This window comes from Juglans regia, chromosome 6, assembly GCF_001411555.2.
Source record: "Juglans regia cultivar Chandler chromosome 6, Walnut 2.0, whole genome shotgun sequence".
NCBI classification, from domain to species: Eukaryota; Viridiplantae; Streptophyta; class Magnoliopsida; order Fagales; family Juglandaceae; genus Juglans; species Juglans regia.
The window spans coordinates 5,752,608-5,765,031 of NC_049906.1; the positions used below are offsets into that span (position 1 = coordinate 5,752,608).

The 12,424-nt window shown below is 35.2% G+C and overlaps 1 protein-coding gene across 5 annotated transcripts; it reads left to right on the plus strand.

The window, feature by feature from the left end:
• On the plus strand, nt 1-7,914 carry LOC109001638 (vacuolar protein sorting-associated protein 32 homolog 2-like). 5 transcript variants are annotated; one of them, XM_018978994.2, is made up of 8 exons: nt 1-184; nt 313-457; nt 4,892-4,991; nt 6,226-6,311; nt 6,496-6,587; nt 6,866-6,980; nt 7,066-7,260; nt 7,691-7,914. In XM_018978994.2, exons 2-7 carry the CDS (start codon nt 386-388, stop codon nt 7,255-7,257), a joined length of 657 nt encoding a protein of 218 aa, XP_018834539.1. In that variant the 5' UTR covers nt 1-184; nt 313-385; the 3' UTR covers nt 7,258-7,260; nt 7,691-7,914. The 5 variants fall into 5 exon arrangements, with proteins under 5 accessions (XP_018834539.1, XP_018834546.1, XP_035547037.1 ...); XM_018979001.2 differs by having other exon boundaries at nt 1-122; XM_035691144.1 differs by having other exon boundaries at nt 1-122; nt 7,697-7,914.
• Nucleotides 7,915-12,424: the final 4,510 nt, after the last annotated feature.

Here is a 12,424-nt window from a genome sequence, read left to right on the forward strand (position 1 = left end):
TTCGACTATTTTTCTCGTCACAAAAACTCTCTCTCTCTCTCTCTCTCTCTCCGTCTTCTCGACCACCAACCCCCGAGTCTTTTCCAGAACTACCTTTCACACTTCCAAGTTTGAACCCTACAGTTCTGTAAACTCTCACAATTGGTTCTCATACAAAATTCTAATTGTTTTTCAGCATAATCAAGTCAGTTTTATCTTTATATATATATTTTTGAAAATTTCACAATTTGTCTGCAAATAGTTGTTCCACCGTTTGATTCTTTTCCACAGATCGGCTAAATTCGCTGATCGGCCTCTTTTACTTTGTTTCAGGGCTCAAAATTTTTTCATTTTTCTCGTTTTCCGGCATTAGAGTGTGTTTACCAATACACAAAACAAACCAATCATGTTTCAGCGAGTGTTCGGTAAACCTAAGCAGGAGACCAACGCATTAACAACGTTGGACAAGTTAAACGAGGTTTGATTTCGATCGTCCTTTTCTCTTGGTTAGAATTTTTCCTAGACTTACAAAATTGTTGGAAATACGAAGAGATAAAGTTTTAATTTTATTTCCTGCGGATTGTCTCAGGGCCAGTTGAAACAAACAAGGTCCCATTATTTTTAAGTATCGCATAATTTTTTCTCTACACTTCATGATTCTTTCTCATCCAAGTATGAGAAATTGCTTTATAGGTGCATATTATGAGTGAATTAATATCAAGACTTGCGAATCTTTGACATTATAGAGTTCATTAACCTTATCGTTCTGGCTTGTTGACACTTTTACATGTCCTTTACTGGTTTATCTAGCAGTTTTGTGCTTTTATGTCTTTCCGTAGGGTTATAGTTGGTGCCGTTAAGTGAATTCCCAATTGGTGTATATATATCTGTTTATGTTTGATTAAGCACGAGACTAGTCTCTACTGGTTTTATACTTTAGGAAGATTGTAAGTTAATCTTCTAGGAGAGTTTTTTGGGGTGGAGTATTGGAATTGTGAGGGGTGAGTCAGAGGATGGCGTTAGGGTTGGCCTGGGTGTTAACTAATCACTTTCAAATTTAAAGTGGGATTCTTTTTCTAGGTTTTTAAAAATGACCCATCTGAATTTCTGACATTTTTTTTTTATGTCGAGGAACCTCTCCAAGGGGTAGGGCCCTTCGGACCCACTCCTGTAAAGTAAACTCCGGTCTAGTGCACCACACACTTGGAAGTTTCCCTACACGGAACTGATTAAATCGTTGGCTTTTCACCAAGGGGTGTGACCCTAAAGGATTGTTTGCACTAGGGCTGTACACCAATAGGTTTGGCATTGGTTTCAGCGCCAAATTGAGACACCACCGACGCTTGCCATGAGTTTATTAAACCGGCCGAAACCATGGGTTTGGGGAGAGAAAACTGATCATATCGGTCTCGACATGCATCGGTGCGGTCTTCAGTCTACCGTCGGCGTCTTCTGTGAAGGAGGAGGAACTGAGGAAGAAAGGAGAAGATGACCCGGGGAAGAAGAAGAGGGGTGGGGGGGGGGGGTTATTAATTCATTCTGAAAGGCGAAGCCAAACGGCGCCGTTCTATTATATTTTTTTTTAACTTCTAGGCCCTAAAACAACGTCGTTTCACTCATTTAAGTGAAACAATGCTGTTTTATTGTAACACCCCCTTCCCGTAGGATAGAGATATTACTAGCATTTATAACATAATGCCCAGTAAAGAGATTCATATCCTAAAATACCTCATTTATTGAAATTCATCAAAATATTAAAACTAAATTGAACATGATTGTTTCGAAAACTGAACGTAAAGTAAATGAACATAAACTAATCCTATGAATGACGTAAAAGAAATCTAATTCTTGTGTGAATATCACTTATTCCTTTTTAAGACTTTGTACTAGATCTAATCCTGGCCATTTAGCTCTGCGTCATCATAGTCACCATCTGTGAGAATTAAACATGGAAGAAAAACAATAATACAAACAGAAAATGAGTCGAATACTCAGTAAGTAGCACATCATACCATAAAATATAATTTGGCCTAATATGGACTTAATTTCCTTAAGACTCTTCATAACATACATACAGCTTCATAGATTTACAATCATACACTTAACATGACTTTCAGAAGGACTTTACATACATATATCGTCACAGATTCATATGGCATACGTATTCATCAATAACATGAGCGGAAGCATATATATATATATATATATATATCATGGCAAACATGTAACGTGAATGCATAATGTCTTGTTTATCTTGTCTTAACATGGAGTGAAACATGCTTGAGTCCGTGTTTCACCTAACTTGCATAACATGGAGTGAGACAATCTTGGGTCCGTGTTTCACTTAATTTGCATAACATGGAGTGAAACATGCTTGAATCTGTGTTTCACCTAACTTGTGGTTAACCACGCTTGAGTCCGTAGCACCGTAACATTTCTTATCTTTCTTAATGCATGAGATTTTAGTAGACTTCATGAACATTTCTAACATGGCATATTCTTGTACATGGCATAACATAACATGACATAACATGGCATATTCTTGTACATGGTATAGCATAGCATGGCATATTCTTGTACATGGTATAGCATGGCATGGCATGGCATAGCATAACATGGCATTTTCTTATACATGGCATAGCATAACATGACATAACATAAAATGCTCTAAACGTTTTATGACATTCCATGGCATACATAATCTAAGTATTACATGAACATGTCATACATAGTCTAAATATTACATGGACATGGCTATTCCATTACATGGCATACTTGACTTTGAATTACCACATGAACATCTCATGGCTTTCATATGATTTTAGTAACATTTAATCAATCGAACAACAAATTCATTCATTCAAGTATAATCTCATATTTCATCAAAGATCGTAAAATGAATCTAACCTTGACTTGCCTCTTAACAATTATAAGCACATCATATTTTCATACACAATAATAATATTCAAAGTATGCATGCATTTAAATGATCATACTATTTACCTCTTAGCGCTGCTTCCTGATCTCCAACTTGAAGCGCGTTACCTATACGAGGTACTCAACGTTACTAATTTTCTAGATAACGTGTCGTGGTTGTGTACGTGATTAAAACAAAAAATTGGAATTTTAACATAGTAGTTATCTTATTTCCTTGTAAAAAAAATAATAAATGCTTGTAGTATAGTTAATCGTGACTAAATGATTTAGTAGTGTATTTGGGTTTTTTTGTGAAATACAAGCCCAGAATAAACATCAGGCCCACATTGATTCAGCCCACTCAGAAAATAAGGAGGCATTCGACCAACTGGCTTAAGGCCCATGGGGCCCATTCTAGATTAAAAAGCAAAAAGCTTCTCTCTGGAAAGCACATAGCTAACACAGAGAGCTCATGGATGCGGGAGGGAGTCGCGCGATGGCTTACCGAGAGAGGGGCTGAGTGCGATGGCGGCTCTGGGTGGCTGGACACGACGGCGGTTGAACTGGGAGGTTCCTATGGTGGTGCGACACCGAGAGAGAGAGAAGGGAGAGAGTTTTAGAGAGATGGAATCGAAAACTCAAATAACCGAGAGGGAGGAAGGTGGTGTGCGAAGGCAGGGGCTTACCTGAGGGAGTGGGTGCGACGGGAATAGGTTGGCTGGCGTTTTCTGTGGTGGTGTGGGAGGTGGTCCGTCGAGATGGCTGATGATTGCCGGGAGGGAGGCTGCGTGGTGCTTACGGGAGTGGGTTTCTTTCTCTACGTCAAAGAGTCATTTCTCCAGGGATTTTTTTGTGTGTATAATTCAGAGGCTCTATGGGTTTCTTATAGGCGACGGGAGGGAAGCAACGTGAGTCTTTAGGAGATTGGCTATAATTCGAAATTGCCTAAACTTTAGGAACTTATTCCTACGAGGATTCAGATTCTGAGAGGATTTTGAAGAGTTTGAGTTGGACGTAGTCTTGAACTAGGAACCAAATATAATATGGGAACCTAATGGATAAACTATACGAAGATTTTGGTAAGGAAAGAATCACTAATTTAATCTATCTGCTAGCATATTTCCTAAGATGATAATAAAAGGGAAATAAATAAATAAAATAAAATAAAATAAAAAAATAATGCTAGTTTTAAGCCCTAAATTTAGACCTGTATGTTACATTTATATACATATATTAAAATATATATATATAAATTGACCGGATCGGCCGGTTCAGCGGTTTCCCAGGGGTTCAAAACGGCACCGAACCACTGATATCAGTTTTCCCTCAATTCCTCTCGCCCGCCGACCGGTTCGGGCCGGTTCCGTGCTCTAGCAGTCTGTCTGATCGGTTCCCGGCCAGTTCCGGCGGTTCCTGTACACCCCTAGTTTGCACCCATGAGATATTAAACCTTGGACCTTGAAGGGAGTAATACCCTAAGACCAAGACATTCACCACTTGGGCCAACCCCTTGGGGTTCGCAATTTCTGATATTGTTAGTGGCAGTACTCAGAAATAATAATTTCTTCATTGATATATTGTTCTTTGTTTCACTATCCATTGGAGTGTCTTTCCGGTTGATTTTGCTCATATAGAAACATATAAATTTATATTATGTGATGTTTGTAGTCTGTTATATGTATGGTTTGTTGGATTAGTTCTCTGTCTCTGTCTCTGTCTCTGTCTCTCTCTCTCTCACACACACACACGCACAAAATGGAAGTAGATTGGACAAAATGTTAGATGAAAATGGAATTGGGTTGGGATTTACATCAAAACTAATTAGGGAAGCACGTTTGGTATAGCCTCCTGGTTATGAAGGCATCATCACACCCCCTTCCCCTCTGTGAATGATGAGTTGCCTGTCATCATTATTTTAGTGATGTCCGTTTTCAACTTGTAGTTTTATTTTAATTTTTCCTGCTCTTTGCTAAGTATCTTTTTCTACAATTTGAAGACACTTGAAATGCTAGAGAAAAAAGAGAATGTCCTTTTGAAGAAGGCATCTGCAGAGGTCGAGAAGGCCAAGGAATTTACTAGAGCAAAGAACAAAAAAGGTATGACCACAACATGTAGGAATAACTAATATTGTTGAAAACATATATATTTGTTTTCGTGACACTCAATCTTTTTGCTTTCTCTAGTTAGTTATATCTTTTGGATGGTGCCTTTTTTATCATTAATAAAAGATTATCTTAAAAATATTTAGGTGTTCTTTCAGAGTTTGGATATGTATCAGTTGTAGCTGTTGTGCCTTTCTGTTTCTAGTGGAAAGTACAGTTGCATACGTTGTTGTTTTTAGGTGCTTACTTGTTTCATGTCTAGTTCATAGTTTGCTTAAACCATGGTTATCGCGCTTGGTTCTTTATTAGATGTTGTAACTCCCCAAGGAAGGCCCAATCCACATGTGGGCCTATACTCCAAAAGAACTAGTCAATGATATAATTGGAACCCCATTGAAACCATTATAAAGAGTAAGAACTTCTCATTTTCAAGCAATGTGGGATTCCATACACCACCTCCCATTATCACTTATCAGTCACTATGGGGTATCTCAATCTCCCTCCCTTAAATTCCCGATATCTTCATCAAGCCCGTTCGTCGTAGGTGACACGGCTCAAGTCCCACATTTCTGGTTAGGATAGGCTCTGATATCATTTGTAATGCCCCAAGGGAGGCCCAAGCCACATCTAGGTCTATATTCTAAAAGGATTAGTCAATACTACAATTGTAGCCCCATTGGAACCATTATAAAGAGCAGGAACCTCTCATTCCTAAATAATATGGAATCTCATGCACCACATACCCTTATCACATCAAAAAAGATATTCTTTTCAAGCAGATTTAGGTAATTAAATATTCTCATTTTCCTTGGCTCTACCTATATATATATATATATATATAAAGATGATAACCATCTTTAGGTGGTAGAACAATAATGATGTTGCCTACGATATAATCTGTTGATAAGGACGTCATATGTAATATGTTGCTTCTGCTCTTTAACTCAATCCCCTCTTGGTTTTACTTCTGTCTCTTAACTACATGATATTTATTATGACCATATGTTTTCAGCCATTTATTTTGCTTTCTTAGTTTGGAGTGTTACATATGCCTGAAGTTGATTTGATAAGTTAGGAGAGAGAGAGAATTTGTGCTTATGGGAATTTCCTGATTTCATCATTTTTTTGAAGAGTCGCCACATGAAACTTCTGCTTTTTCCTCTGGTTCAGACTACTATTTAATTCTATACCACTACTATTTAATTCTATACCTCTTGCTGTTTTGCAGCGGCAATACAATGTTTAAAGAAGAAGAAGCTTTACGAGCAGCAAATTGAACAGCTTGGAAATTTCCAATTGCGTATTCATGATCAGGTTCTTTTGTAATGTCTTCAAATTTACTCACCCGAAAAAAGAAAAAAGAGGATTAATGATTTCAAATTCAATAAAAGTAATGAGAACTTAGCATGAGGACCCTTCTTTTTCAAACTTCAAATCAAGTATTTTCTTTAATATATATATATTGAGGACTCTTATTTCTTCCGGATTGGCATTTCAGATGATATTGTTGGAAGGTGCTAAAGCTACAACAGAAACTGTTGATGCATTGAGAACTGGAGCAGCTGCTATGAAGGCCATGCACAAGGCAACGTAAGTTACATCCCAATTGCATTCAGGACAATCTAGTATTTATCGGTCTGTCATCACCTTAAGGGAGAATGATTTGAACTATAAAATGTTTATGAATAAAATCTATAATTAATATACGGTGATTTTCTGGTAAATGGTGTTAGCATACCTTTATTTTTTTTCTTGATCAGTAAATGGTGTTAGCGTATCTGTCATAAGATTGTTCAGATGGCCTTTTGAAACAGAACATTCTATTCCATTCTGCCCCATTGTATCTCATGTGACATTTGTTTGTGTAGGAATATTGATGATGTAGATAAGACAATGGATGAGATCAATGAGCAGACTGAGAACATGAAACAGATTCAGGAGGCACTGTCAGCTCCCATTGGTGCATCTGCTGATTTTGATGAGGCATGTATTCAAGTTTTAGTTCTTACATTCCATTAAATTTATTTCCCGATCGAGATGTTCAAGCTATTCGACGTTGCTGTTTCAGGATGAATTGGAAGCAGAGCTTGAAGAATTGGAAGGAGCTGAGTTGGAGGAACAGCTTCTTCAGCCTGCTACTACTGCTCCTGCAGCTCCTGTACATGTCCCAGCAGGCCGGCAAGCATCCCGTCCTCTTCCTCGGAAGAACACCGCTGAGGAAGACGAGCTTGCTGCATTACAGGCAGAGATGGCACTCTAAGAGGTCATTCACTCATGTCATAAGCTGATCTATTTTTCCCCCCTTTTCGTCTACGTTTTCCTGGTTTTCATTGCTGACATGGTGATTTACTCTCTTGTTTGTTTTCACAATTTCTTTCGACTCATATCATCTCATCTAATTATTACAACTTTTTCAAATTTTCACACAAAATAAAATAAATTATTCAATTTTTTCAAATCTCAAAGCGAAAATAATATTAAAAAAATATATTATAATAATATTTTATTCAACTTTTAATTTTAATCTCAACTCATCTGATGTGTAAAAATAAACTTCTCGGTTAGTTTATTTTAAAAAGAACTTGAATGAAGTTGCACTTTCAGATTGATGATAGAATGCCAATGCATTTGGAAAACTTTTCTTCTTTGGGCACTTCATCTTACCTGACTCTTTGATGTTGCTGTCCCTACAGTTACAGACGCATAGTGGGCAAGTGTTGTACGATGGAAGAAGTTTGACGGCTTCAACCCTCCCCATGTGAAATTGAAAAATTCTCCATATCAACTGTTTGTATATATGGCTTTAAGTACATTACATTCTATCTAGAATTTGTAACCTGATGTTTCCTAAACAAATCATGTGCCAACTTTATTTGAAATTTATCATCTTAGGGTTGGAGTCGGCTTGAATCGCTCTTGAATTGGTTTATTGAATTTATTTTGTGGTTAAATAAAAAAGAAATGCATTAAGACCGGTTCATTTTTTACAAATTCAAGTTAATCGACTGAATCCACCCGTTTTTCCAAACCATGTGTTAAACAAATAATGAAACTTTGACTAATGGCCTTGGTTGTTTTTACAGATGAGATGAGTTGAGATTAAAATTAAAAGTTAAATAAAATATTATTAATATATTTTTTTAATATTATTTTTATTTTGAAATTTAAAAAGGTTGAATTGTTTATTTTATTTTGTGTAAAAATTAAAAAAAATTGTAATGATTATATGAGTTGTGACGAGTTGTGAAAATAAATAATGATTATTTCAGCATTTTAAAATGCAAATCGGTTGTTTGGATGTCATGTCAAATTGTTTCCTTGAAACAATCATGAACCAATGTTTCGTGTTTCAAGATATGCAGTGGTTTTGTTTGATTACAGATGAAATGAAAGTTAAAAGTTGAATAAAATATTATTTTTTAATATTATTTTTATTTTAAGATTTGAATAAATTAAATTATTTATTATATTTTGTGTAAAAATTTTAAAAAATTATAATAATAATAAGATGATTTTTTTAACCAAACGAGGCAACTACCGCAAAACGAAGTCAATGGCTTGGAGCAACATTCACGCAAGACATGCCAACAACATTTGATTATAATGTACAAACAATTGAAGTAATTAAAATTTATTAATGACAAAGACAATAATACATCAATTGGTCTGCCATAAAATAAAAACAAGGATAAGCTTATCTATCATACTCGATGAAACCAAACATATTTTTATACATAAAAATTAAATAGACCCAATTAATATTACATCTAGAGAGTTAGAATATTTATGACACGTTTTCTTAAACGTGGGCGAAGTACTCTTTGTACTTCCTAATTTTTCGAGCAATTTCAACCCGAGTCGAGTACTTTAACTTTAACTTCACTCAATGTGATACAAACTTCTCCAACATAATAATCCACTGAGGAATCAATCCAATAGGAATATCTTGAAAAATAAAACAAATATATATATATAATTAATAAAAGATCTAAATCTGATTGTTAAGAACAAAGTTAACAAACTGATGTCATCTTTCATGCTAGGGTCCACGTATCATATAATTTATAGAGAAATACTCTAATTACAAAATGATTATATAAAAATAATCTTATATTGTAATTACAAACTGACATGATTTAATGTGATTCGTCAGATTGTAAAATTATTTTTATTATAAAATAGATCTAATGGATAAAATAAAACCACATCAGTTTATATGATTGTTTTTGTATAATTCTTTTGTGGATATAACAGTTCTATAATTTATAACTACTGATCATGAAGAAAACAATTATATATTGAAACCTAGTTTAAGGCTCCACTCTTTTTTTATTTCCCATAGGAGTCGATCGAGGAATCACTCTATATTGTACACTGTATAGCACAAAACATGCATGTTCTTATTGGATTTATATGCATTTTGGTCGGTCAAGTACTAATTTTTATAAATTGTCTATTCTCGTAGACTGATGACTATGAGATTTTTTAAAATTTAGGAAAATGCTTTTGCTACAAGGAGATCTCAAAAAAATAAATTCACAAACTAATTAATGTGGTTTGATCTGATACGTTAAATTATAAAATTACTTTTATTGTAAAATAGATCTAACGTATCATATAAAATCATATCAGTTTATAGATTTGTTTTTATAATATCTCTTTATAGCTATAACACCTCTCTAAAACTTATCTTCAAATTCTAATACGACAAAGGTTGTAACTGAGCTAACATAAGACATCCAGTCTTATATAAGTAAATCGACCACATTTATTTTTGTTTTGTCGTGGAATATTTTTCTTGAAAATGACTTTCTTATTGTTTTAGCTATATTGTTCTGTGCATAATTAATTGAAATTTATCAATCAAAAGAACATCATTTCATGGTCAACCGACAATATTTAAATCCGATCATGCATCATGTGGAGATGTGAATTAATTCGGGTCAAGCATGTTGCCACCAGCTGTGTCAACTTTTTTTGTTTTTTGTTTTTGGGTTTTTACTGGTTTTAACATACAAGTTTCCCATACAACATATATATACAAGAAAACAATTTTCAAGCTCTGAGACAATCAACAGAAAACAAATTACTTAATTCCCTCGTGATATATAGTTTCTGTTCATTATAGATCTATCTTTAATGGCTATGATCACAAAATACATGAGTTTGAGATTCCTCTTTATTTGACGAGTAATGTTACGTATAGTCGTAGAATGCGCAAGCGTCACACAATCGTTTTAAAAAAATATGGGATCCGTTATTAAAAAAATAATTTTTTTATGTGAATCTCATATTTATTCATTTTTTTAAAGAGATTGCACGACATTTACGCACTTCACGACTGCAAATATAATTTTTCTAAATATTAAATGTTCAAACTTATTCCTTGTGGAACAAGTTTAACCTTTTGGGACAGTCAATGATTTAATTGAATTTTCAAAGCAGTGGTTTTACACACTCTTTCATTTTAGTGAATTATTTCACATGCATGCTCGACACATGATTATAATTAATTAAGAGAATTTTGGTCCATATATAGAGAAAAGTATTGAAAAATAAATAAAATAATTTAACCCGCCTAAAGTTTAGCCTTTAAGTTTGTCGTACTGATCTAAACGAAGAAAATGACTCAAGTACTATGGCTGTGAAAGAAAGGGAGGGGAATGGATTTTTTTATTTTGTATTGATATGGAGGCTGTCTGTAAGGAATATTCAGCCACAAGTAATGCCACAAAGAATTGGAAAGATCAGGACATTATGATGCAAAGTCCAAAGTTCAGTGTCAAAACAGACCAAAAGATAACAGAATGTATGGCCAACTCATGGAGTAGTCCTTTGATTCCTTTTAAAGCATCCTTCAAATTAAAAAACCTTATTTCCAACACTGGCCCTTTGATATTCTCTAAAAAAAAAAAAAAACCATTAATTTTGAAGCAAAACAGAATAAGATTTAGTTAAAAAAATAAACCATGTATTATGATTTATGGGTTGAGAGATGATCACTCTCCAAATATTTGTTAGAATTATATAATAAGCTCATAGAGAAAGAGAAACACAACATTTAAATTCTACAATATTTAATCATGTTATGCTCGCATATCGCCTGGGTATTTCTCGTTTTAGATTTGACTATACAATTCGGGTATACTGCTCGAAGAGGATCTAAATCCGTGATTTATAAATAGTACTTGAGACATGATTAGTTAACTGATTTCCTTGAGAGCAAATTAAGCTAAGTTAAGATGAGTTGAGTTCTTTATGAATAGTTGTGAGTTGAAATTATCAAGCTCTATAACCATGTGTCATCCTCAGCCATACAAGAGCAAAACAATACACAAACAATTGGTGTGCAGTCTAGAGTAGAACCGTAAAGTAAATATATTGTTATTCTCTACTGTCATTTGTAACAAACTTTATTCTCTTTTTGATTCTTTCCTTTGTGTATATATAGGCATTACTATACAATGAAATACGATGAGATGCGATGAATTCCCTTATTTCTACATTGTCTAACATGGCATCAGATCCAAGCGACTAATCATCACTCTGATCCACGATTGCATCTTTTTCCCCTCCTTCTCCCTCCCCTATTTCCTCTGTTACCACATCCTTCTCCCATATTGTTATCACCAAGCTCTCTACCGACAATTACATTCTCTGGAATGTGCAAACTACATCTTACCTGTGAGGTCAGGATTTATTTTCTTTTGTTGATGGCTCATTCCCCTGTCCATTAGAATTTCTCCCTGATACTTCTGATGATGTACCGAAACCCAATCCAGCTTTCCAATCATGGCGTCATTCAAACCAGCTTGTGCGAAGCATACTTTTCTCATCTCTCTCAGAATCCATTCTAGGCCATGTTTTATCCTCTACCACAGCCCATTAATTATGGACTTCCCTCTCCTCTATGTTTTCTTCTCATTCCAAGGCCAAAGAATTTCAAGTCCATTTTCAACTCACCAACCTCACACGAGGTGAGCGAACAATCTCATATTACTTTGGCAAAGTGCGTCTCCTTGCCGATTCTCTTGCTGCTACTGGTAGTCCCCTCTCAAACAAAGAGCCTGTCACCTATCTGCTAAATGGACTAAGATCCTTATACGATTCCTTTATCTCCTCTATCACTACACGAATTGAACCCATCTCCTCTCATGAATTTACCAACTCATTCTCATCCATGAAAACAGATTATCTCACACTAACCGATATGTTCTTTCTTCTTTTGAGCCATTTGCAAATTTCAGTTCCTCCGATCCACACGAGACCAACGTGGTCAAGGATTCTCTCGGGGTTGACAACAAGATCGTTGCTGAGGACACTACCCTTACAATGGCTGTGGTGGCAGACCACCCTTTGCAACAAACTCTTCCCAACACTACAATGCTCAACGCCCCACTTGTCAAGTGTGCAATAAGGCCGTACAT

Bases quoted from the DNA above. Each gene is read 5' to 3' on its own strand.
- LOC109001638 (XM_018978994.2), top strand. From the start codon at position 386: ATGTTTCAGCGAGTGTTCGGTAAACCTAAGCAGGAGACCAACGCATTA. The intron at 458-4,891 runs GTTTGATTTCGA...TACAATTTGAAG, and splicing joins CGTTGGACAAGTTAAACGAG to ACACTTGAAATGCTAGAGAA. The intron at 6,588-6,865 runs GTAAGTTACATC...TTGTTTGTGTAG, and splicing joins AAGGCCATGCACAAGGCAAC to GAATATTGATGATGTAGATA.